Raw genomic sequence first — 25,234 nt, 5'->3', positions numbered from 1 at the left:
TCGCTTTCCTTCATTCAGCCTTCCCTGAGGAAAATACCTGCTCTTCCCGAGACGGAGGCTCCAAGCCAGGGTTATTCACTTGTGCTCAGGAAGCAATCAGAAAACAAAGAGTGCTGTCAAAAGTCTAAGTGTTACTGTGATCATAATTACGGCGGAGCAGCTATTAAAGGGAGCTGAGGAACTGCCTCTCACAGCTGCTTTAGGACAAGCTCCCGCTCACCCCGGGGAGCAGGAGGAGTGGAGGTGCTGGAGGGTCTCCAAGGCTGTGGGATCAGTGAGTCCACTTAGCGCAGCAGAGCAGCAGGACCTGGAAGAACCCCTCTCTTCTCCAGGTACAGTGAGTTCATTATTACCTGCCTGATGTCTCCATGACCCCGTCCTGCAGCCCTGTGCCCGCGGGTGCTGCTGGCCTGGGCTGAGGGCACCAGGAGTGTCTGGTCCTGGGTACTGACCCGGGATGGAAGCAGTTATCAGCTGGGAGAGGGCAGGGACAGGCGATGAAGGAACTCCACGGGTCTCACAGGGCTGCCAGGAGCTGACAGACAAATACCTGGATTGTTACTTTTACCTGCTAATGGAAAATTGCCCCTTGGCTACAATACAGTCATTGTGTGACTGTGCTTAAAGAAAGCAAGTGTTTAAACCCCGTGAAAGGGAACATGGGAAGGAATACTTACTGCATTAGACATTCTCTCATTTCAATATATATGTGGCATTTAATCTCAAGGCAATGTGTGGGTTCCACCAAACCTCCAGTCAAAGGATGTCTGTGGCTTCCTCTAGCAGTTACATTTTAACTTTCATTTTATCTTTGGTTTTTCTCTTTCTTTCCCCAGCTTCCCCACGCTCCACTGCCTGGATTTCACAAAATAGAAGGAGGAAAATGGCAGCTGCATCTGGCCCAGCAGTGGGTGAAGGCAGCGGGCAGTGGAGGAGGAGGTTTTGGTACCCGGAGACGGGAGGCACCACCCGGCCACGGGGTGAGCGGGTGCCTGGCTGCACAGGAAGAAGTTGGGCAATCGAAAATGTGTGGTTGCAGCTGCCTGTGCGGAGGGAGCACGGTTTGTTGGCTGGAAGAATAACACTTGTTATTGCTCACGTTGAGCTCTGCTGCCCCAGTTTTTCCTGCTGGAGTCTGGGCTCTCCTGGCTGCGGCTGTGGCTGTGCAGGGGTCGGGGAGCTCCAGCCCCTCTCCCTCGGCTCTTTCTTGTGCAAATCCAGCAGCTCTGCCCAAGCCCCACTGCAAACTGTGCATGGGGTCAGTGAGGGCAGAGTCAGGCCCTGGGCTGTGTTCTGGGGGTCTCTGTGGAGGTCCCACCATCCCTTCCCAGGGCATTTGTGAAGTCTCCGACAAACTCTCAGCTCGAGGAGCTGCTGGGTCAGACCGCACCCTAAGCCAGGGCCACGTCCCATCGTGTGTCCCAGCAAAGACAAATTCACCTCTCCCATCCAGGAGAGAACTGCTGGGAGCAGCTCTGTGCCACGGCCCGGCTGGCTGGGCACTGGGGACGGGCACAGGTGACACATTGCTGGGGACACTCACCCAAACACAGCTCCAGCACGTGGGATTGAAGCCAGGAGAGGGGCCCAGGCTGCTGCCTCTGCTCGTGTTTAGCTCTCTGAGCATCCTTTCCTTCACTGGCTCCTCTGGTAGGAAATTCCAGGCTGCTACAGCTCTGGACATGGCAATACTTGCTTGCAGAAAGCCAAGAGTAAGAGCAGCCCACTGCTGTTAGACTGAGACACGGGAATCCCTGGGCACGGTAGTTGGCAGCTCCCTGCCGTGGCTGAGCACGGGAAGCAGGATTTGTGCTTCCTTCCCCAGTGAGTTCCTCGGCCTCTGATGGTATTCATGGAACCCTTGAAGCAGAAACCCCCATCAGTGTCGGCCTTTCTCCTGGCTCTGCAGAGCTGCAGGCACCAGACTGGCTCTGGGCTTTCCTGGCGTGCTGACAAGGTAGGAAATGTTTGGGAAGCTGCAGAAGAAGCCTCCATCCCATGTCCCTTTCAGAGTGACAGTCACAGAAGAGGAAAGCCTAGGCTTGCCTGTGTTTTGTTCCTGCCTCCTCACCCTTTCTGCAGTGCCTGTGCTCACATCCTTCGGGTTCAAACCTGGAAAACACCTCGGTGTTTGCCCTGGGATGCAGCCTCTCCTGGGATTTCAGGCACTTTCAGGACACTGGGTGAGCTGGGGGAGGAGCAGGGCCCCAGCACTGCTGCCCCAGGGCTGTGGTTCATGGAAAAGCCGGTCCAGGCTTTCCCTCTGGAGCCCTGCTCGGGATCAGCCATCCCTCCCCGGCTCCCACAGCTCCCAGCTCATCTGCCTAATGACCTGGGAGCTTCACCCAGCCAGACTGCGGGCACCGAACAACCCAGGGCTGCACTGGGAGCAGGGACGGGGTTTTCAGGGAATCTGCTCCGGGAACAGGTTCAGGGCTCGGAACTCTCCTGCCCCTGCAGAGTTTGGGGCGCTGGGCTGTGTGAAATGACCCCTCGTGGTCGGGTCCCTGGCAGGGACAGCGTGGGAGGTGAGGTGTGAGCTCGGTGACCCTCAGCCAGGGCAGCTGCTGGCAGCCATGTGGGTGCTCACTGTTAATTACATCATTAAGTCATTATTCATAATGATACACTGCAATCTCATCTGTAAAGAAAACATTATTGCTTGCACTTCAAAGGCTCGTGTTGAGCTCTTTGGAATGAGCATTTTTTTTTCTTCGTTCTCCCCTGACTAAAGTTTAAAGAATGATTATTGTAAGTGTGGAGAGCACCAGCTCCTTTCTCATGCAGTTTAGGTTCAGACACTCAGGACAGGACGCAGTCAGCACCTTTACTTCCGACAGCCAGAGCAAAAGGATAAAGTGTTATTAGCCTGCGTGGTGTCAAACCCACTTTCATTTACTCTCCAGCCCTCTGACTCTATCAGCCAGGAATCCAAGGTCATTATGCAATCACAAATTGTTTCTGAATTTCATTAAATCAACAAACAGGCCTTAGCTACGTATTTACATCAGCTGAACTTGTGATAATTTATCCAATTGGGCAACTATTATTTTGGAATGATGGAAGTCCCAAGGGATTCTGCTTCATATTAATTTGCCTGCAGAAGACTCGGTGCAACCTCTGCAACTCAGCTGCAAAAGCAGATGAAAAATTGCAATCCTGTTGCAGGTACTGGGATAAATAAGTGTTTTCCTTCCAGTCTTTTACTGCTGCCATACAGCAGGAAAGGGGGAGTGAAATCTTGGCATAATGTAATATGAATGAATTTAGACTGCAGAGTTTGGGGAAGAAGTTATTGTGGCTGTTTTGTATCAATGGATGGGCTGTGCTAAATGACACCATTTTTTAATAACACTGCAGTGTGAAGGGTCACTGGATTCCCTGGGCTGTGTCCAGGACATTACAGGCTGTGTCCTGTGTGTGACAGGGTGCAGAGAATCGATTCTCTTTGCCTCATACCCCTGTGTTGTTGCTGAGTCGGTGTGGAGTAGACACCCCTGGGTTGGGGTTGTCAGCAGCTCCCAGCCCTCCAGGCAGGTGTCAGTGCTGTCAGTCCCCCTGGAGGCGTCCCTGCAATCACGGGATTTGTCAGAGATGGGGAAATGCTCAGGGAGAGACAAGGTGTGGACACGGGAAGTGACACCCTGCTGACAGACTGGGTCTGCTGAGGAGCAATCCACTGCTGCCCGAGGGACAAGGAGTGAAACAGCTCTGCCAGCCTGAAGGAGGGCAGGATTTGGGAATGGGGGAAACAGAGACCCAGATTTATTCCCTGCTGGGGTCACCAGGAAAAGTCCCTCTGCTTTCAGCTGAACTTGGACCCGCTTCTCCTCCTCTAATCATTTCACAACCAGGTTCACATCCACCCAGATCTAATTTCGTGTACTTGCAAAGTCTGACTCAGCAATAAATGTTATCAGCTTCCACTCAAACCTGCAGGAAATGGGGGGGAAAGTCAGCCCTGCCAGAACACACACAAACAGGAGTTCAGTCCTGCTGAGTCAGGCCCTCAGTGTGCCTGGACCCTCACTGTTCTGAAACTCGGAGGATGGTCCACAAGCCATGGAACAGGTAAGTGTGTGATTCCTCGGATACAATAAAACTCTCCAGTCGGTGCTCAGTGGGAAAAGCTGCAAATGTGTTGATATTTGGGGCAGAGTTTGTTAAAGCTTTAATTTGAAAGGAAATCTGGGGTGAAGCCTTGCAGAATGCTCAAACATTTCCATGTACACCGAGCCTGTTAAGGAATTGCACCCCTCGCAGCTCCTGCCCATAGGAATATGTTTTTGCACAGCTTTTAAAACAGAAGCTACTGATATTTTGCCCCTGCCTGTTCTCCAGACACAGCCTCATGTTTTTAAACATTGAGCCAGTAACTTCCCAAGTTCACAGATTTCACAGGAACGTTTGTACTCTGAAGAAACGAGTTGCTCAACCACGGGTGCCGAGCATCCTTCAAGGCAGATGCTTTTGCCACCCCGACCGTCCCGCTGCGACTGATCCTCTCACTGCCAAGTCCTGCAGAGACAGAAAGTGTGGAAATCCTCTGCTGACATCGCCCTGCCTCCAGCGATTCAAACCGAGCAGTGACTCACCTGCTGCTCCCAGCACGGTGGTCCCCAGCGAAGGAGACACCTCTTAAGCCATAAAAACAGGGATTTACAGATCAGTATCAGCAGCCACAAGTTGTACCTGGAAGCAAAATCCTGCGCCGTGTGTTTATTTCTGCTGCACACACGAAGCTGTGAGGGGGAGAACTGGAGCAGTTTCAGTTACAGGGGGTGAGTGGGGGCTCTGAGCTCTGTGTGTCTCCCGGCCACTCACTTGCTGGGGATTTTGGATAAAACATTTAATCTTGCTTTTCTCATCTCTACAGCCAGACAAGTAATATTTAGCTTTTTTTTTTTGTTGGAGTTCTGGATGAAAGGCTGCTAAAATACTGTTGCTGCAGCCTCAGACCTCAATAAATCTGCTCGTGCCCCTGGAGTTTTCCAAGTGCTGATAGAGGAGTGTGGGGAGGCCCGTGGGTGTGTTGCTGCTGCCTCTGGCACCGTCCTCTGCAGCCTCAGCAGGAGCATCCCCAGGGACAGCGGCTGCAGTCCTGCCCTGTCCCTGCTTGTGTGAGGAGGTGACAGTGCCAGGAAACACGAGAGATCCCTCTGCATTCCGTGGAGAGCTGCGCATCGCAACCACGGGGGCCACTACAGCTCCTCCTGGGCTAATTATACATTCTTAACGAGGGAAAAAAAGCCCCTGAAATTTATTGACTGTTGACATTAGCTTTTCTGGAGCGTGTAGTTTAGAGCTGAATTTAAGTTTGGGCTAATGAAGTGGTGTCCCAGATGACCTGACCCTGCGCAGTGACTGCTCTGGACTTGTGACCCGATCCTCCCCGTGTGGCTGCAGTCACTTACAAACCCTCAGAGGCAAAAACATCGTCAGAGTCATCTCCTCTTCCCGCATTTTGCCTGTTTCTTGTCAATTACGTGTGTATTTCCCTTCAGTGTTACATTTCTTCATTTCCACGCTTTTCTAAACAAATAAACAAAACGCCACACACTTTGAAGGGCTGTGTTTCAGGAAAAGCCTTTTAAGGGGTGAAGGCGATGCGGTGCTGGTCCTGAGCCCTGTGCTGTGGGAGTTCTTGGTGACCTCTCGGTGACTCTTGTCCTGTCCCGTGTGACAGCATCATCTCCTCCGTGCGGAAACACCCCAGCGCAGTCACCCGCTCGCTCCCCGCCCGCTGCCCACCCTTCCCAAGGGGAATCCCAGCGATGTCCCCCCTGCCCGACCCCTTCCCAGCCTGGGGCCGCTCCCTCTCCTCCTGGCCCTGGGATGAGACCCCAAACTCCCCCGGCTGTCCCCTCCTGTCAGGGAGCTGTGCAGAGCCAGAATTTTCCCCCGAGCCTCTTTTTCTGCAGGCTGAGCCCCTTTTCCAGCTGCTCCTGATGCTCCAGCCCCGAACACGCTCCAGCCCCGGCCAGGGCACCGCGGAGCCCCGGTGTGCCCGGCCCCGACCCCGCCGGGACCCCCGCACCTGCCCCGGCCCCGAACCCACCGGGACCCCCGGACCTGCCCCGGCCCCGACCCCGCCGGGACCCCCGCACCTGCCCCGGCCCCGACCCCGCCGGGACCCCCGCACCTGCCCCGGCCCCAAACCCACCGGGACCCCCGCACCTGCCCCGGCCCCGAACCCCGCCGGGACCCCCGCACCTGCCCCGACCCCAAACCCGCCGGGACCCCCGCACCTGCCCCGGCCCCGAACCCCGCCGGGACCCCCGCACCTGCCCCGACCCCAAACCCCGCCGGGACCCCCGCACCTGCCCCGACCCCGAACCCACCGGGACCCCCGCACCTGCCCCGGCCCCGAACCCACCGGGACCCCCGCACCTGCCCCGGCCCCGAACCCACCGGGACCCCCGCACCTGCCCCGACCCCGAACCCCGCCGGGACCCCCGCACCTGCCCCGACCCCGAACCCACCGGGACCCCCGCACCTGCCCCGGCCGTGCCGGGACTTTTCGGGCCCCGGCGGTCCCCGCCCGCCCCGCTGGCTCCTCCCCGGGCCGCGGCCGCGGAGGGCGGAGCGGAGCGGCGCCGCCGCCGCGCAGAGCAGCAGCAGGAGCGGCGGCAGGAGCGGCGGCCGGAGCCGGAGCGGCAGCGGCAGCCGAGCCCCGAGCCCCGAGCCCGCAGCGGGGCAGCCGAGCGGCGGCGGGAGGCGGCCCGGGGGCGGCGGTGAGCGGGGAAGGCGGCGGGGGCCGGGCCCGGGCCCGGGGAGCGGCGGGGGAAGCGGCGGCTCCGGCCGTCCCGGCGGGGCCTGGCGAGGCCGCGGGCGGGCGGAGCGGGGCAGGGGCCGGCCCGGGGTCCGGCGGGGCCGGGCGGGGGCAGCGGGGCCGCGCCGGGCGCTCCGAGCCCGCGGCCGGGCCGGCGGCGAGGGGAGGCGGCTCGGCCCCGGCCCCGGCCCCGGCCCCGGCCCCGTCCCGGCCCCGCCGGACATCCATCTTGTGCCACCAGCGCCGGGCGGGCTGCGCGGCCGGGGCCGTGCCGGGCCCGGCGGTGAGCGGGCTCCCTGCGGCGTCCCCGGGTCAGCTGTGTGCGGTCTGCTGCCCGCCCCGCCGAGGGGCGCCGGGGCTGGTGCGGGGACAGCGAGGCTGGAGGCGCGGAGGGTGGGCTGGCACAGGGGCGGGCGGGACGAGGGACAGGGGCGGGCGGGACGAGGGACAGGGGCGGGCGGGACGAGGGACAGGGGCGGGCGGGACGAGGGACAGGGACGGGCGGGACGAGGGACAGGGACAGGCAGGACGAGGGACAGGGACGGGCAGGACGAGGGACGGGCAGGACGAGGGACAGGGACGGGCAGGACGAGGGACAGGGACAGGGACGGGCAGGACGAGGGACAGGGGCGGGCGGGACGAGGGACAGGGACAGGGGCGGGCGGGACGAGGGACAGGGACGGGCAGGACGAGGGACAGGCGTCATGAGCCGCGCCGCTTCGCCAGCCCGCATGGGAGCTGGAGGTCTGGGCAGGTGGGGCAGGGCGAGGGGCAGCCCCATGTCAGCCACGTGGAGCAGCGGGCTGGCCCATCCTCACCCCTGGCCCCATCCTTATCCTCTGGTTCATCTCCATCCTCTGGCCCATCCTCCCCCTCCACTCCCAAGGTCTGCTTGTCTCAGACCACCTCAGCTCTTAAAGGGTTTCTTGCACTTCCTTTGGTCGCTTTAAAGAGAAGCTGTTCTCTGCGTAGGGAAACTTTGGTGTTCGGCTACTTCTCGTTAATTGTTGTCTTCGCTGGCGATGTCTGAGGTACAGAACGTGTGGGTTTGGTGCAGGGATTCCTGCGAAGCTGCCTCAGTGGGAGGGTTGGGGTTTGGACACAGCCAGGCAGTTCCGACTGACACAGAGCTGGAACTGGGTCTCGCTTTGCTCACAGCTTGGAGAGAGCTGCAAACAGGAAGGGCAAACCATGAAAACTCCGGGTTTTTTCCTTTCAGCAGCTTTACGGGGGAGATAATATTTCTTAAAATAGTTGTTTGACTTGAAAACGCCTGTCTGCCTTCGGAGTATTGTGTCGGCACTCTGTAATTTCTGTTGCTGTTGGAATTCTCTCTGAGCAGTTGAGTTCCTGCACGTAAAGAGACACCAGATTATCTGAAGAGTTGAGGAAAGCGTCTGTTCAGCTGACAGTGCCTGCCTGCTGCGAAATGTTTCGCTGCTGTGATTTGTGTCATTGCCTTTTCCATGCTGAAATGGTGTGTCAGTAATTCTCCCTGGTGTAGCGGATCCCTGGATATGGATGGGTTTCAATGTGGGAATTTGTGAGACGTTCAGGAAGTAATGGATGAGGCTTGGAGAAACAGAAAATGGTGCGTTAGCAAAGCTCTGTGCCTTTAGTGAGAACTTATCCAAAACCATGCCAGTTAGAGGGAAGTTCCAGATGGAGCCCTCTTGCTTTTGTGGTCTCTGCGAGTTTGTGAATTCACAGAGGCGATGTATTTCACAAGTATGAAATGCTGTCTGATTATTCTGACATCATTATCACGTTGCTATAGTGACTTCATTACGCTGGGAATGCCGTGTTCACATCCGGTTGCTATGGAAAAAATCAGTGTCATAAATAAAAACATTTAATGTTCTGTTCATCCCCGTGGCAGGAAAAAAGGCATCGATTTATTGACGTGAGTGAAGACTGGCAACATATTCCAACAGAAGTCCTCAGTGCCAAGTTACAGACTGGGAAATTGTCACTTGCCGTTCTCGGCAGATTGTCCCTTGCCTCTCTCTCTGTTGTGGCAGGTAGCAGAAGTTGTGAAATCCTGGTTTTGGAATGGAGGGTGACAGAGCGTCTGCCGTTCTTCAAGGTGGAGCCGGCAGGAAGTGCTGCGCTCTAAAAATAATCTGTTTTCATGCGCAGTGTTTGCGGCGTGTGCCTCCCCTTGGTCCTCGCAGGGAGCCGAGTGTTCCCCCTCCAGAGCAGATCCCAGGCTGCGTGTGGGGATGCCCGGGAGGCTGCAGGGCTGAGGAGCCCTCCCTGGGTGGCAGCCCGGCCCGGCGGTGTCACTGTCACCCCCGGGAGCCGAGCGCTGCCTGCCGTCACGTGTCCTGCCTGTGGCCTGGCTGTTTTTAGGGTAAGGAGCTTTGCTGAAGGTTCTGAGAGGATCTCCTGCCAAAGGGGCTGAATTACTCCCACAGCAGAAGGCCAGTGACAGGTTAATGCTTTTATTTGGAGACTCGTGTTTACGCTGAGCATCGGGACAGTTTATATTTGAAGCCATAAGCTGCAAATGTACAGACGTGGGTTATTAGTGATACATGTCGTGGCTGCTCAGCCAGTCTGAGGACTGTTCTTAAAAAAATACTGGAAAGTAATTAAATGGCAGGAGTGTAACATGTGGATGTACTTGAACATTAAAGTTTTAATTGTATATTGAATCATCGTCCCGGGCATAAACAACTCCAAGCATTTGTTTGTACTTTATATTGCAGCGCTTTTTCTTGTACCCTGCACGTGCACAGCGCGCTCGGTGGCACTTTGAACTTGTGTTTAGAGAACAGATTGCTTCTGTGCAGCTTTGCAGACTTAGAAAAATGGTCTTCAAGAGGAATCCTAGTGCTCTGACAACAGGAACATGTTATCTGTGTTCCTAGAGAAAACAAAGGGAATCTTTTGAACATACGTAAGTTCAAACCTTTAGGCTTTATATTTGAAGTGTTTTTTATGTGTAGCTGTTTGAAGTTCAGAATTATCCTTGATCCAGTGGTACTTTCAACCTTGCCAAAATCAGCTCAGCTGGCTCTGGCTGTGGGTCCTGATCAAAACTTTTGGGGGTTGGGGTAATATGGGAGACTTCCTATTTTATCACTTTCTTTTAATTTCTGAGGAGCCACATTAATATTGAACATCAATCACTTCTTACAACTTTGTGTATTTAATTCTGCAGAAGCAGATTCAAGAGAGACAAGACTTTGAAAACTTGGTCCAGTCCTGGGGTGGTGTTTGGATTTTTTGGCCTCGATTTGGGGGGGGTGTTGGGTTATTTTTTGAAGATGGGGTGGTGAGGATGGTGGTTAAAGTAAAGCCTCAATTTATTTTATGTTGAGCTCTGACGTAATTACTTATTTTCTCTTACTCTTTTAATTAATAGTTAATTGGAAATTAAACAGAATTTTAATGGAAGCGTCTCCTTAAAAGGGTGCTTCTAAATCCCAGGGTCAGATTTTCCTGTAGGCATTTGTGTTTGCACTTCAGGAAAGCTGCTGCTGCTGCTGCTGCTGGAAACGTGACACCTAATGGCAGAGAGGAGTAAGGATGTCCCAAAGTTCTCTGAAGGAGCTGTTCGTCCTGCCGAGCTCTCTTCCTTGGTCCAGCCTGTCCTGCTCAGATGTTAAAACTCGTGCGGGATGTAAACAGTCCCTCTCCACCCTTCCCGTGGGCTCCCTGCAGGTCCTGGAAGGTGGAATCAGGCTCAGGACCTTTCAGCTGGTGGAAATGGTGAAGAAGAGCACTGAGTTGTGGAGATGAGTTTGTGCCGGTGCTCCCTGTGCAGGTGATGGGTGGCAGCGGTCAGGCCGGGGAGGGAGCCCAGGTTTTGTGGTGAGAATTTCCCAGAGTGGTTTTATCCTGCAGCTGGAGCAGTAGTGGGTTCCTGACGTCCTGTGGGGTGAGGAAGGCAGGGCAGGGACTGAACTCCTGGCTTTCCCGGTGTTGAACCTTTACTGTCCAGCACTCAGAAACTCTTGGAAGCAAGAGCCCAGCAGGGATCCAAGGGATGCAGTTCAGTGCCTCCAGCACGAACATCCGAGTGAAAAACCATCTGTGGGTTAAGTGGAGACCTGCTGAGCTGTTGCACCAGAAGAGAAAGGATTTCAAGTGGGTGTGAAGAAGATGGGCTTTAATTGTGCCAGGAGCGCTGCTGGTGGAGGGGAGGAGGTGGGGAGAGAACCAGAACCTGCAGTTGCTGACACACCTGAGCCAGGGCAGCGTCCCCCAGCCTTGTGCTGCAGCAGGGCTGACGTGGTGACCCTGCTCTGCCTGGGACAGGCACAGGTCACCTGTGCCTTGTTCTGCCTGCCACAGTGACACCAAGTCGGTGACGTTTGGTCTCTGTCCTCAGGGGTACCAGGTTGTTATTTGCAGGGACCAGCCTGCATTTATGAGGGTTACCTGGAGCTGCCTTTCTGCTCCAACAACTTGAGGGTCTCTGCTGGTTGTTTTTCAGCTGGCTGTGCTTGTTGCTGCTGACTGCTGACATCCTCTGTGGGCTGGTTTGACATGTCTGACTGAAACCCTTCGGAGATAAATGGCTCGTTATTAGAAGCTTCCTGTTATTTCCTGTGATAGCGTAATTCTGTTAATTAATGCCTGTTTTCGGAGCCCCCCTCTGAAGAAAAGGGGACCCAGTGACAGCAGAGCATCAGTCAGGACACACCTGGGCCTGCTCAGCTCTTGGTGCTGGTCTTTGCACTGAAGCACTTGGTGCTGCACCTCTGATGCCACTTCAGTCCCAGGTTTGCTGTGAAACAAGTTTTGATCTGCAGAGGGCCGGGAGCTGGTTACTGAGTTCACTTCTTCCCTTGCAAATACTGCAATAATGAAGGTTTAATCCATTTAACGATATTAAAATGCTGAGGCTGTGGGAAGAAGGGTGGTGCTCGAGGAGCAGCCACTGAGCGTTACATTCCTGATCAGAAATGGTGTGCTTGAACTTCAGTTGCGTTCACGTGCTGTGGGAAGATCCTCTGGGGGCTGTGTGGGGGGAAATGGGGCGCCGGGACCGTCCCTCGTGTGGATCTCCATCACTTTGGGGTCCGGAAGTGCCGTCCTGGCAGCAGTGGCAGGCAGCACACCTGGGTGAGGGTGAGCTCCCAGGTGCCTGTTGGTGTTTCTCCTGTGGCTGCAGAGCCCGGGGCAGGGCTGGGGCTGCTTCTCCCCGTGTCAGCCGCTGGAGCAGGTCGGGTGGCTCTGCTGAGCCCGCCGTGGCCGCAGAAAGACGCTGTTTGGATGTTTTGATGTGTGTTGTGCTCCGGCAGGAATCGGGCGTTGGGAAAGACCTGCTCTACCTGAACAGGCACTTCCTTGCTGCAGCTGCTCTGCCTTCACCTGGACCCGGGCAAAGGCACACACTGGGTTTGGTTTTTTTTGGTGGAGAAACCCAGATGCTGACAGAAGCAGAGTTGGTATGGTTTGAAAACTGCTGGTTGCTTTCTTTTGAACAAAATCATCAGTTTGAGGGGGAAGTCTGACCCTGCACAGGGCTTTTATATGGGGGAGGAAGCAGGCAACAGGACAAGCAGGCAAAAAGGAATCCCCAGGGCTGCTCACAGCCCGTGGCTGCAGGTGGTTGGCTTGGCTCTTTCACCTGTTTGACTTTGTTTAACTTCAAATGTGGGGAGCCAGGCAATGGGAGGCCTGCTGAGCATGTGGCCCGGGGCACTGTGGTTTGTTCTTTATCCTGAATATTGATAAGATGGAAAATACTTAAATCCATCTGGGGCACTGAAGCCAGAGGTCTGGATGTGCCCACAGCAGCGGCTGAAACAAATCTTTATTCATCGCTTCGGGGAGGCAAAATCCGCTCAGAAATGTGCCCAGTGGAGCAGCAGGGTGAGCATTGCTGTAACAGGTGATCGTGGCTTTGTCAAAACCCTGCTTTTGGGAATGCACTGTGTGTGTCCGTGGGCTGTGTTGTGTAACTGCTGCTTGCTGGGGCCGTGCAGGAGAACAGACACTTGCATTTCACTTGTCAGTGAATCGGCTGCGGATCCGAGGCTGGCTGGAATGTTTTGGGGTCTTTTTGTTTGTTTGTTTGTTTTTAGTGGAAATATTTGTTGGATTCAGTGATGTTGTGTTCTGCAGTGTTCTAACAGTGAAAAGATGCGAGGTTGTCGTGTTTGAATGGGGGTATTGCGTGTGAGCCCAGGGCAGTGCAGGCCGGGTCTGAGCACCGCCGGCTGCAGCTGGGGCTGCTCCTGCCTCGGAAAAGCTGCTGCAGCTTGTTGTCCGAGGGAGGAATCTGTGTGGAATCAGGCATTTCTCACATCTTCAGCTGGAAAGAGACCCTTAATCTGGAAAGCACGGAGGACGTGGGAGGAGCCCTTCAGCTGGATGGGTTGGTTGCAGCGCCTTTCATGTTGTGTTTTTTATGTAATATTCTTTCCTCTCATGCAAATAAACTTGAAGTTGTAGGGAGGGGCAGCTGAGCAGAGGGAAACTTTCATTACAGACAGCTGACATGCAGAATAATATCTTTTTATATGCCACTCACCACGTGATAGTTAAAAGTAACTCATAGTTCACTGGGTAAGGCTATTTCTGGTGCAATTCTCCTTTTTTTTTTTGGGTAACAGTCTCATTCCAGCACATCTTGCTTTACCCTGGATTTGGTGTGTTTGTTAGTCCTGTGCTGAGTAACAGTCACTGGGTATCAGGCCTGAGGAACAGAAATCTTGTTGGATTTATGAAGTAAATATGGGTGAAGATAAAATAAATTTAGCCAATTGTTGCTTTCTACTTTAGATTATAACACTAATTGTAGCTGAAAATAGCATTAGGATTAAAGATAGAGATTGAAGTGGTTCCAGACAGCCTTTCTCATGAAATATTTATGCTTTTAGGGCTTTTAACTCACCAGATCACTTACGAAGTTGTGGAGATTACAATATTACGGTGGCTTTGCCCTGTTTTGTGAATCCATTGCTCTGGCATATTGATCACTAGAATGCAGTCCAAGCTTTTTCAGGAATCCCATTTGAAATGATCAGACAGATGTTGTGGTGCTCCAGGGCACTTTCCTCGGTGGTGTGATTCTGAGAAAGTGGCTCTTGTCCTTTTTTCTGTAATGTCAGTGCTTTGCAGCCTCTGTTAAATGAGCAGTTTGCCCACAGTAAACACAGTACCGAGCCCAAATCCATTTTGAGCAAACTTGAGCTGGGTGGCTGAGGAGATGTCAGGAGAATGAAGAGCTGGGATGTGTAACTTCCCTTGTCCTGTTCGTGCCGAGTTCACATCCACTGCAGCTCTGCGGGGACAAGTTGAAAGGGATTTAGGAACTTTTTAAACCCGGTGATGGCAGCGCCGTGCTGAGGACAGGGCTTGGGCTGCTGCTGTATTTGCGGATTTACCCCAGAAAAAACCGATGAGTGGGAGTTTGGACTTCGGTGGGAAGGCACAGAGCTTGTGGGAGCTGGGAATTAACGCTCCAGAGCAGTGTGCTGTGCTCTCAGGTCCTGCCCAGAGAGCAGAACCACCTGTCCCGGGCCCTGTGCTTGGCAGATTCACATCCCAGTGCGGGAGAGACGATTATTTCCCTTTTGCCCTGCGTCCTGCCGTTCCAAAGACACATCCTAAAAATAAGACTCTTTTTTTGTCGCCGTCTGCATGGTGCTGATGAGGTGCAGGGGCAGGGCTGGCTGATGCTGGCAGTGCTGCTCAGGGGTAGGATGTGAGCCAAACCCAGCCCTGTGCCGCCGGCAGGGCTGCCCCTGCCCTTGGCCTTGGTGCCCTTCAAAGGCAGCTCAGTAATTGTCTATTTTGGTTGTAATCAAGCTTGACCTATAAATGCTGAAGTGGCTCCTATAAAACTGATTAAACCATCAAGAGCTGTTTCCTTTCATGTCACCTTCTATTCACCGAAAAGGAAATTCCAGGATGAATTGTCAAAGGGGTTTTGCCCTTTTAAGCAGGTTCAGGAGGATTAAAAAACTTCAGAGAAGCCCCGGTGCAGGGGCCAGGTCTGGCAGCGGTTTGGTTAGAACCCTGCTGGCCTCGAAGCTCTCGCTCTGGCACGGAAGTGTTAATAACTGTTTGAATATTCCTTCAGTTAAAACCTTCACACACAAGGAACTTTAGTTTTCGCTGCAGAAGAAAATGCAGTTTCCACCCCCAGTCTGCCCCAAGTTTCCAGGAAGCAGCATTAAGGGGCTGAGCTAAATACTGAAGGATTAAGCACCGCATTAAATAACTTAATTTCTTTATGAAACGCAATGAAACTGTTACTTTCCCCTCTGTTTGAAGTTAATTCTGTGCGCTTACCGCTATTCACGTTCCTATCAAGCCTCAAAATCTGCCGTGAAAAGCATTCTGGAGGTGCAGTCCCACTTGGCAGGGCTAAAACACATCCGCCGTGGGCTGTGTTTAAGTCTTCATTACACGGGTACTCACTGCCGTGGGGGGTTTATTTAAACTGATAAACAAATGTAGTATTAATAAGTGGCCATATGGTCAGTGGGGCTTTTCATTCTGGAATTGGTTGTTCAAAGAGGCGTTTAAGGAGCGGCAGGTGCGTGGGAGCTGGGGGGGTTTGCTTGCTGGTGGCTGCCACACACCAGGCAAGTGAAAATCTCCGGGCTGCACATGCAGAGCTGACCTTTAGAACGGGCTGCGTGGTCGGATCCAGTGTGCAAACACACCCACGGGTTGCTGCAGCTGTGCCGGGGAGGCGCACAGAATCTCAGTGTTTTCTGGAATTTGTGAGTTAGCCCGCTCTCCTGAAGAGAGGGATGTGCCCCGTGTTTAGAGGATTGGTGTTAGGGTTAGGATTTATCACTGGTGGCTGTGAATCAGGGAATGGTTTGGGCTGGAAGGACCTTAAAGCTCACCCAGTGCCGCCCCTGCCACGGGCAGGGACACTTGGGGATCCAGGGGCAGCCACAGCTGCTCCGTGCCAGGGCCTCCCTACCCTCTGAACAAAGACTTTCTTCCCCAACACCCGATCCTACCCTACCCAATGTCAGTCTGAAATGCATGGGAAGAGCAGTTTAAACCTCTCGGGTTTTATTGAGAAGTCTCAGAGAACCCTTAGTGGCCTCGAAGCTTCGTCTCTCCGTTAAACTTTTTTACGCTGGAGACCAGGTAAGCTCAAACTGGGCTTTATGACCAATTTCTGGTCACTGCTACTGCAGAAATGAAATAATTAAAGTGCAAGCTGAAACTTCAGTGGCAATCTATCTACCTCATGTCACTTATTTACTCTTAATTATATAAACCAGGAAGAGTAGTGGCGAACGTTGCCAAGCTACTATCAGCACAACAAATTATTCCTACCAAGTAGAATGGAGTTGGTCTTTTGCTACGATTGAGCCTCCTCGGGTCTGTCTGGAATTTAATCTGCTTTATAAAAGGTCAGGGTACTTTTTCCACTAGAGGAAATGGAGAGGAATGAAAAACTTTATAGGGCTTAAAAATCAGTGGCAACTTGTGGATGTGATAGGCAGCAAATGGAGGAAGTCCCCTGAACGGCTGCTGTGTCTAGTGGCTGATGAGGAAGGGGGAAAGGGAATATTTTTTTTCATTTTTTCTTCCAAAAAAAGCTGTGGGAAACTCCTGAATGATGTAAAGCCCTCTGCTGAGCTACTCCAGCCGGGCTGGGTGGGAAAAGGAGAAATGGCGAATGCTGCCACGGGAGGACCCGCGACCTCCCAGTCCCTCCTGTCGAAGTGTCTCAGGTGTTCTCGTGGAGCAGAGTGTGTGCTGCCCGGGGTGTGCTCGGCCGAGGTGGCTGTGTCCTGCCTGCAGCCCCGTCTCGTTGGTGTTAATTTGCAGAGTGCCGCAGTCCGGCCGGAGGGGAGCCTGCCAGCTCCAGCCACTGACGTCGAGCTTTGTTCTAATTTGGGGATGCAGTGTGTGCTGGTCTTTGAGTTGTGCTGCTGGCTTCCTTTCCCCTGCCTTTGTCTGGCTGGCACATGTCCCTAGCAACTTTCTGCAAGTGCAGACCAATGGGACAAAAAATAAATTAGCCGTTTCAGCATGGCAGGCTTTAGCTGCCCAGAGCCCTTGTTCCTTGCCTGGAGAGCTTCTATGGCAAAGCAATTTCCAATGAATAATTAGGCAGTCACTTCCCTAGAAGTTAGCATTATGTTATTTGAAATTGCAGGTTCAGCGTGAAGCTGATTGCACGAAAGATTACAGGCTGGGGAGGATCAATCCCAGGGCGTTTGTGCACGAAATGACTATTTCCAATGACAGAATTATTGCTGTTTTCCAAGAAGTTTGTTTCTCTGCCTTGTTTGTGTGGGCTGCAGTTAATTTGCTGGAAGCTGCAGCTCAGCACAACACTGGAGTGGGGAGGGCTCAGGACTTTACTCTTGGCCCAGGATTTCCTGGCCGCGGCTCAGGAGCTGGAGCACAGAGCAGAGGATGCGCAGTGGGGCAGGAGGTGCTGCCGGGGATGTGACTCTGAGGAGCACGCATCCATACATTTTGGGAATGCAGGCAAGGTTTGAAGGCTGCCCTCCTGCCTTTTCTGATGGAACTTTTCAGGTAACACCTCTGGCCAGTGTCGTTCTCCCGCGTTCTCACGTACCTGTTTGGTTATTTGGCTTGTCACCAGCTTTATTTTCTCTGCGTGCTTCTTGCCGAGTCTTTTTGGGGTCGTTACCTGGAAAACAAAAGGAAAATGTATTTAGACTTGGATTACTGGTGATTTGGACAAGGGACAGCGTGTGTGTTCCAGCATCAGGAATGCACCACAGTGGGGTCATGACTCAGCCTACAGCAGGCTTGTGCATAGCTAATTACACATTTGTTGCCTTGATTGGTATTTGATTTGATGCTGAAGGCAGTCAGTGGAAATAATAATGGTTTTGGTGTGAAAATTACAAAACTGAGGCTGCTGAGATTCCTGGCACAAATTATAAAATGTTACCTCTTATGTAATGTTAATATCTAAAACACTTGCTTTGGTGTCAGATACCGCAGTGATAACGAGTATGGAAATAAACGCGGAGTCTGTGAGCGGAAGTTTGTCAAACGCACTTTTGAAGTCACATCGAAGTCCTGCTTTTTGCTTAGTCTGCTCTTTTAGTCTTTTGTTTTTCTCTTCCCCCTCATTTTTCTGGTGTTGGCCTCAGGAAAGGTGGGGGAAGTTCTCCCTGTACCCTGAAGCCAGGGAGTTTGTCTGCCGTGAAGAGAGGGCTCGTTTCATGAACCAGTGAGTCCCTGGCAGAGATTTTTATTAATTAAATAGACTCCTTGCTACCTAACAGGGTAATCCATGACAGTGTTTGCCTTGCTGCTGTTCAGGGGCTGTATCTGCTGACGAGCTGTGGGATTTCCAGCCAAACCCCCTTTGGTTTGGGATGCGCATCCCTGCTCCCAGCACGGCTGTGGAGCCATTGCGTAATTGATGACAGCTTTGATGAGCATTAGGGGAAGTGTTTCGTGTGCTTTTCTTCTTCACTGTGTAACTGAACATCTCTGAGCACGGTGTGGAGCAGCTCAGGGAGCAGGTGCTGAGTGGAGCTGTCACTGGGCCCCTGAAAGCCAAGGGGAGATCCTGGTGTTCCCAGCCCTCCCTGCTGGATCATTCTCTCTGTTTGTTTGGATTCTCTCAGTGCCGTGGAGGGAAATCTGTCAGTTCAAGTGTGGTTTTGATGGCTGTAAATCTTCCCCTTGCAGAAGTGCTGGGTTTGGGTTTGTTTTGCCAACACGGCTCTGAGTAATGGTGGGATTTTGGTGGAGCGTTGAGCAATGTTTAGTTGACACTTTTAAAAAAAGAAAACCCACCCCTTTCCCTGGCCTAGTTTATAGTAACTGAAAAAAGCTGGCACGGAGAACTTTTACAAGTTGAAAATTAAGCAGGTTTGTTTATAGTAGCCACGATTCAGTATTTGACTGCCAGGATAAAAATAACCTGGACGTGTGGCTGCAGCATCCCAAGAATCTGCCTCTCATTTGGGAAATGGGAAGGGCATGGCCACAGGAGTGGCACCGGCAGCCTCGAGTGGAGGTGCTGGAGTTCCCGGAGACATCTGTGCCTCTCTCCCAAGTGTGCCCGGTGCTGGCACCTCTTCTCCCTTGGAAACGTTCAACATTCCGGTTTCCGCTGGAGAAAATCAGAGGAAGGGAGGTGTGAGGGATGAGCAAGCAGGGAGCTCTTCTCCTTTTTCTTCCTTATAGCCAGGTGAGGGGTCCTTGCTCCCTGCCCCTCTCCTCCCAGCCAGGGTTCCTCCATCCCGGGGCAGAGCAGAGAGCGAAACCCCTGAGGCTCAGGGCAGTGGCTGTAGGCGCTGCACCTCGAGAGGCCGCCCCACATTGTCTCTAGGAACTGATGCTGAGGTTTCTGAGCTGCTCCTCTCCGTGCCTCACTCCTTTCTGTTCCTTTTCTCTCCCCCTCGTTTAAAGTCGGGCTCTGCTCTCTGGGCGCTGCTGAGCCGTGTCTGTGTGCAGCCCTGCAGCTGGCACTGGCAGCACCTCCAGGAAAAATCCTGGGGTGGTTTGGGTTGGAAGGGACCTCGAAGCCCACCCAGTGCCACCCCTGCCCTGGCAGGGACACCTCCCACTGGCCCAGGCTGCTCCAATGTCCAGCCTGGCCTTGGGCACTGCCAGGAATCCAGGGACAGCCACAGCTGCTCTGTGCCAGGGCCTGCCCACCCTGCCAGGGAAGGGTTTCTTCCCAATATCCCATCCATCCCTGCCCTCTGGACTCACTTTCTCTTATACTCAGAAAAATATTTGACAAGGATTAGGAGAGCTTCCATTATCTGTTTCGAAACCGTTTTGATTTCTGTGACTCCAAGGTGACTCCAGAGCTGCTAAAAAGAAATGTTTTCAAAAACCCAGCACACTGGGTTTTCATTTAAACTTCCTATGATTCCAGAGGAACAATTGATTCTTTTTTTATCCCTTGAAAGGATAAAGTGCTGAACTTAGAGAAGGCAGGACCCTTTGCCTGTCAGAGCAGCAGGGTGTAGCCGGTGCTGTGATTACTGTCTGAAGTCTCAGTTCTGCTGCTGTTCAGTGGTACTTTACAAAGGGTTGGAGTACTGGAGGTGTTGGAGCTTCTAAAACTCCTGGACAAGGAGCCAGCGGGTTCCTGGGGCAGGGGATGGTGCTGCTGGGAGTCGTTCTGCTCTCCAGGCCTGTCACAGGATCCCACAACGGTTTGGGTTGGAAGGGACCTTAAGGCTCCTCTTGTTCCTGCTCCCCCGGCACAACCCTGATAGATTCCCTAAAATAATTGTGCTGTGTAGGTGTTGCACTGCATTTTACTGTGGCAGTGCTGCTTGGGGTGGTTTTCCCCCTGTAACATCATCAGGACATTGGGCTGCTCTAAGTCTTTCTCCCATGCTGACACTTGAAAAACAATCAACTCTTCTTTTAATTCTTTTTTTGCAGTTCCTTGGGGGGAGCCTGGAAGAACCTTCAGTAGATCCGCTAACACTGATGAGAGATCTTTTATGCCAAGGTAAGAAATTTTCAGTGTTCTCATCATATTTTAAATGAAATTTCTGTGAACATCAGAGTGGGTAATTGGTAAGTGAAGTTCTTGCACTCGCTCTCCTTCAGTGCTGTGTTTGCTTCTTTTGGTTCATGCTTCTCTCTCCCCACCACCGAAATTATAACCTTCTTGATGAGCTGCTGAAGCTTTTGAAACAGAAGCAGCTCGTTTTTGCATGAGGTTTCTGTCCTGAAAGGCCTCAGCCCTTGTCCCCACCACCTCCCCCAGCCCTGCCCCGCTGCTTCCTCTGCTTGGGAAATACCCTCAGAGTTTTGCTTCTCCCTGCCCTGATCCAGCACGGGGGTTAAGGAGGACTTTGCGCTCTGGAGGGTGCACCAGGGCTGGGCTGAGCAAAGGTGCAGGTGAGTGGGAGCCACGTTTAGGTTGGAGCTTCAGCTGCGTGTGCACCCACCTGTGGTCCTTCTCGGGATCCTCTGCCTGCGCTGCCTCTGCATATGGACACAAACGTCCTGCAGCGTTTGGCACCTCTCCATCTGCTCCCGGGGCAGAGCCCCTCACCTTTCTGCCAGGAAGGAGCTGGGCAGCCTGGGGCTGCTGCTGTGAGTGGGTCAGTGTCCATTCCTGTCTCCTCCTGGGCAGTGCTGCTGGCAGCAGCAGCAGAGAGGAGCTGCTCCTGTTGAGGAACACAGGACACAGATGGAGCCTGCTGTGTCAGGTGTCTGATGGGGTAGAAGCAAAGGGGGTTTTTGTGATCACAGGTGAAAGAACCCTGTGATTTATTACCCTGTAGGTGGTGCAGGTGGTTTGGGGAGTGATGGAACGGGCAGAGGGAGCTGCAGTGCTGGGATGTGACTCGTGCCCGTCCTGCTGGAGCTCAGTGGCCGTGCCTGGGGAAAGGAGACTCAGGAGACACTCTCAGCTTTTGCTCTATTTTGGCACCACAGCATTCAGAGCTAATGAGGCCAGTTTCACAACATTTACAGTTATTTTTTTTTTTTTTTTTTACACTCTTCAGCGATCATGCTCTTCTCTTGACTGTAAAGGAACACTTAACACCCATAATTTAATTCTGTTTGGAAATGGGGCCGTTGCTTCGCAGCATGTGACTCCACTACAGAGAGCTCCGGATGGAAATGAATGCTGCTGTGTCTGACTGTATTTAGGTGGGCTTCAACAGTTGCCAAATGAAAAGTTGGCTGGGATGCAGCATAGTAATTTCTTGAGCACTCTATTCATGTTGTATAAACAGATAACATTAACATACTTGTGAAAGAGCTACAAGATAATTAAGGCATGTGGGGTTTACAGTAATAAGACTCGTGCCTTTCAGGATCTTGGTTTCCTGTTGCACCTGAAAAAAAAAAAAATCAGCAAATACTGTAGAGAAGAAATGAGAAGTTAGTCTTGTACTGCTCCCAGCTTAAACTTTCCCACAAGTATTTTCTACCATAAATAAGAAGTGAAATAGTTCACAGCTAAATTTAACCCTTAGCTTGATTGCCTTCTGGGTTTTCTTCAGTGGAACTGTAGGAAAATGAAGACAAACTGGATCAATAAGTTGCATTTATGCTTTATTAAAAATGCATCAGCTTTTAATTTTTAGGGATTGTCAAGGGGAAAATATTTGTTAATTGGAATTCCCCTCTCCTTCCCATTCAAAGTCATGGTTTTTGAAAGAAAGGAAGTGAATGTTACTTCTCAGGGAAATGTTCAAGCAGGAGAGGTTACAGTTCCCAGAATTTAGCCAGAAGTGTTGTCAGTGTCCTGGAGTGCACAGACATCGCCTGCTCTGCTTTTGGGCAGTTTCTGGAAAACCCCTCTTCAGTTTGACTTGATTTCACAATTTGCAGTTAGGCAACTGCAGCTCATGTGGGCTTCAAGAGTTGGAGAAAAACCTCCTCCAGGTGCTTAAAATGATGGGCTGCCCTGAGTGCTGGAGCCTTCCTCCCTCTCCAGGGCCTGGGTGAGGGCAGGGCAGCTTGGCTGTGTGACTGCAGACAGCCTCAGCACAGGCAAGTCCTTCATTTCTCTTATTCTGCCTTAAAAACGAGTTTAAATTGTGCTAAACCGAGCACAGAAATTTGCGTGTTCTCTCTCCAGCTGCAGGTGGGATTTTCAGATCGTTGTTTAAAGCCAGACCTGGGCGACATTCAGCCCAGGAGCAGGCTGGGGCGCGGGGGGAGGTTTGGGGAGGGTCCCAGTTCAGCTCAGGCTGGTGATGGGTGAGCAGCAGCACACGGGGCTCCTCTTGGCTCTGTTTTACACCTTCCCCTTGGGAGTCGAAGTGACCGAAGAGATCCTGCCCCGATTTCATGATTACATGACCTTGAGGCCGATTGTCAGGGTGTTGTCCACATTGCAAAGCTGAAAACGCGGCCCCTGTTCCTCACGGGCGCGTTCGCGGCAGCCCACGAGGTGATGCGTTTCTCCATCAAACCCTTGGAAGACACTTTTCTTCTTGAAGGCAGTGGCCAGTGAGCCCATAAATCCCGTGGCAAGGATGGTTTGCAGTGCCTGGGGGGAGTGGGGCTCCCGGGGCCGGCGTGTGCAGCCTTACTTGGGAAGGAAGCGCGGCCCTGCGGAAGGGGGACCGGTGCTGAGCTCATTGTTTGGGAGCGGGACAGCCCGGCCGGGCTGCTAATGTAAACACCCTGGGAAGTGTTTATCACCAGCTTTGTCATTCGCCTTATTTGTCAGGGAATCTCGAGGAGAACGAGAAGTTTTCTGGTGCTGCGTAGTGACTGGAGGGAGTTGCAAGATTTCCATAAAAAGGCAGAGTCTGTGCTGGGCGAGCAGAGCTCTGCCTTGGCAGCCGTGCGCTGGGCCTGACCTTTTCCAGAGAGAAAACACTGACCTAAATCCCTCCCTGCTGGGGGGCTGGGGGGGAGAAGGAAACCTCTTGACTTGCTTCTTTCTGATCTGATTTTTGAAATGCTGAGGAAGCAGAGGACAGGCGGTGACAGCTCGTGGTGCCCGGCGCAGCTGGGACGGGCTCTGTGTTTGTCCCGTGGTGTGTCCATGCCCTTCCTCTCCCAGCACTGCCAGGATCCAGCTTTGGCCGTTTCCTGTCACCTGGGGCTCTTGGAGTGCCCAGGTGGTGAAATGAAACCCAGAGCTGTCCATGAAGGCGTTCTGGTTGTGGGGAGGGCTGCTGTTGCAGTTCAGTGTCACAGCTGCGTGCTCTAACTGCTGCCTTTTCTCCTGCCCTGCAGGTGCTCGCTCTCTGAACAGCCCACACCATGCGTGAGTACAAGCTGGTGGTCCTTGGTTCAGGAGGTGTGGGCAAGTCTGCTCTGGTGAGTTTGGGGAAGCAGCTCTGGAGCCCAAAGCCAGCCCTCCACCTGCCTGGCTCCCTGCAGACCAGATCATCTGGGGAATTGGTCTGATTTTAATGTGTGCCAGGACTTGCACGTAGCCGCTGTGACACTGCGGAGTGCAGGGGTGTCATGGTTTTGGAGAGGTGATTAATTGCCGGTAATTAGCGTGTCATGTCTGCTTCCTGCATGGGTGTGGTGTTGTACGTGGCTGAATATCTGTGTGGGTATTAAAAGCCCAACCGGCCCCGGCAGAGCAGGAGGAGTCTGGCTGGAATCAGTCACGGAATCAGGGGGTTCAGCCCTGCGCACCTCAAGGCTGCGTGTTTTCCATCCACGCCGAGAATCCATCTGCAGCCTGTGCAGACAGGGAGGAGCAGGCTGATGACACTCTGCACTCCTTAAGTGCTTGTCGTGTTCCTAAGGAGAGGTTTACACAGCAGAGTTGATAGCAGAGCGCTGGGAGGGAGACTTGTGTCACCCATTTATCACTCACCAGCCGAGCAGCTCTCTCCCGCAGAGAGGCAAAGAACTGGTCAAGTGTGGAGTTATCTCCAACAAGGAACTGCAGTGTTCCTTGTCACAGACATGATGATGGCTGAGCAGCCTTTCCTGCCCTGCCCCGTGGTTTATTCTGCTGCTACAAGCAGGTAATAATCCTGGTAAATCACCTGCCGAGCCCCGGTGAACAGGAGGAGAGATTATTCAGCCGCATATCAAATTTGATGCGCTCTTTCAGCAGTGCCATCCTAATCACTACGAGATGTTTACAAGGTGTAATTTTTTTTTTTACAAGCTCTGTTCTTCCACAGCAGTTCGAGCAATCTGTATTACCTTTTCCACCAGCACTTCCCTGATTATCTTAATTTTCTTATGTAACACTGAGAGACTCACCAGGTGAAATGGGCCACTTAGTAGTACGCTGTAAATAAAAATTACTCAGCATCTGCCATACTTGAATTTCCTTCTTTGTGATTGGAAGTCTGAGTCAGCACCATCACTGACCTTTTTAACAGCTGAAATGCAAATACTCAAACAGTCTGGTAAACAAAAGTTAAATTCTTTTTGACAGGCTGGCTGCTAAGTCAGCAGATTTGGTAATTCATATGCAGCATGGCTCCATTATGTTTATAGGAGCCCACAGTAAGTGCCAGTTAGCAGCCAGGAGTGGATAATATCCAGCTTTCAGAGTCTGTGTGCTTATTCACAAGGTGGGATTTCAGATAACACGGGGGTCACTTTAAATTTCGTCCTTCCGAGTGTATGAACTGACCTGTGCAACAAAGAGCCTGGTGTTCGTTTCCAGCCCTGTTTGCAGTCAGTGACAATCTGGGGTTGTTCCACTGCAGATCCTCCTCGTTGTTTTAACTCCTGTGTGCCAGCACAGGGCTGATGCTGCTCCTGGCGACAGTGATGGAGTAGCAGAAAACCTTCACAGTTACAAAGCCACAGTTGTTGAGCAACTCCTGTTTCCTGTACAGCAGCTTTATCCCCTTTCTGAGGCCAGAACTCCCCTGGGGTGGCAGTGGGTGACACAATTTCCAAGGGTGCCCGGTGCTGCAAAGTCTTACAGAGAACTGGAAACTGAAGTTGGGCTGCACAACCCGAACAGAGGGGAAACTTTTAAAAGTCTTAGATCTACAAAAACACCCCCAGATTTGTAGCTTCTCCCTTTCTTTTCACCTGTAATAAATAAAAACAAAGCCCGTCAGAGATGAAGAGTGTTTCAGACCCTCACACTTCTGC

General features: G+C 52.7%; 1 protein-coding gene and 1 long non-coding RNA gene across 5 annotated transcripts in view; one reads left to right on the top strand and one right to left on the bottom strand.

The window, feature by feature from the left end:
- Window positions 1-3,585: 3,585 nt before the first annotated feature.
- LOC136300941 (uncharacterized) lies at window positions 3,586-6,544 on the bottom strand. 3 transcript variants are annotated; one of them, XR_010723772.1, is made up of 3 exons: window positions 6,483-6,544; window positions 4,596-5,532; window positions 3,586-4,518 (listed from the first exon to the last, which is right to left on the bottom strand). It is a non-coding gene; the product is annotated as an uncharacterized lncRNA (long non-coding RNA). The 3 variants fall into 3 exon arrangements; XR_010723771.1 differs by having other exon boundaries at window positions 6,497-6,544; XR_010723773.1 differs by lacking the exon at window positions 6,483-6,544 and adding an exon at window positions 6,178-6,215.
- A 75-nt stretch (window positions 6,545-6,619) lies between these two features.
- The window catches only part of RAP1A (RAP1A, member of RAS oncogene family), a 29,099-nt gene continuing 10,484 nt past the window's right edge, over window positions 6,620-25,234 (top strand). The window contains exons 1-3 of one of the 2 annotated variants that reach the window (XM_066203688.1): window positions 6,620-6,734; window positions 20,111-20,180; window positions 23,387-23,470. In XM_066203688.1, the coding sequence (XP_066059785.1) occupies window positions 23,414-23,470 (57 nt within the window). In that variant the 5' untranslated portion in view covers window positions 6,620-6,734; window positions 20,111-20,180; window positions 23,387-23,413. Of the gene's footprint in view, window positions 6,735-17,236; window positions 17,255-20,110; window positions 20,181-23,386; window positions 23,471-25,234 lie in introns of those variants that run through there. The other variant, XM_066203689.1, reaches the window with a different exon arrangement.

Source organism: Chamaea fasciata, unplaced genomic scaffold (genome assembly GCF_029207755.1).
Source record: "Chamaea fasciata isolate MVZ Bird 193981 ecotype frontalis unplaced genomic scaffold, bChaFas1.0.hap1 SCAF_25, whole genome shotgun sequence".
Lineage (NCBI taxonomy): Eukaryota > Metazoa > Chordata > Aves > Passeriformes > Sylviidae > Chamaea > Chamaea fasciata.
This window is presented reverse-complemented; position numbering and strand designations above follow the sequence as displayed.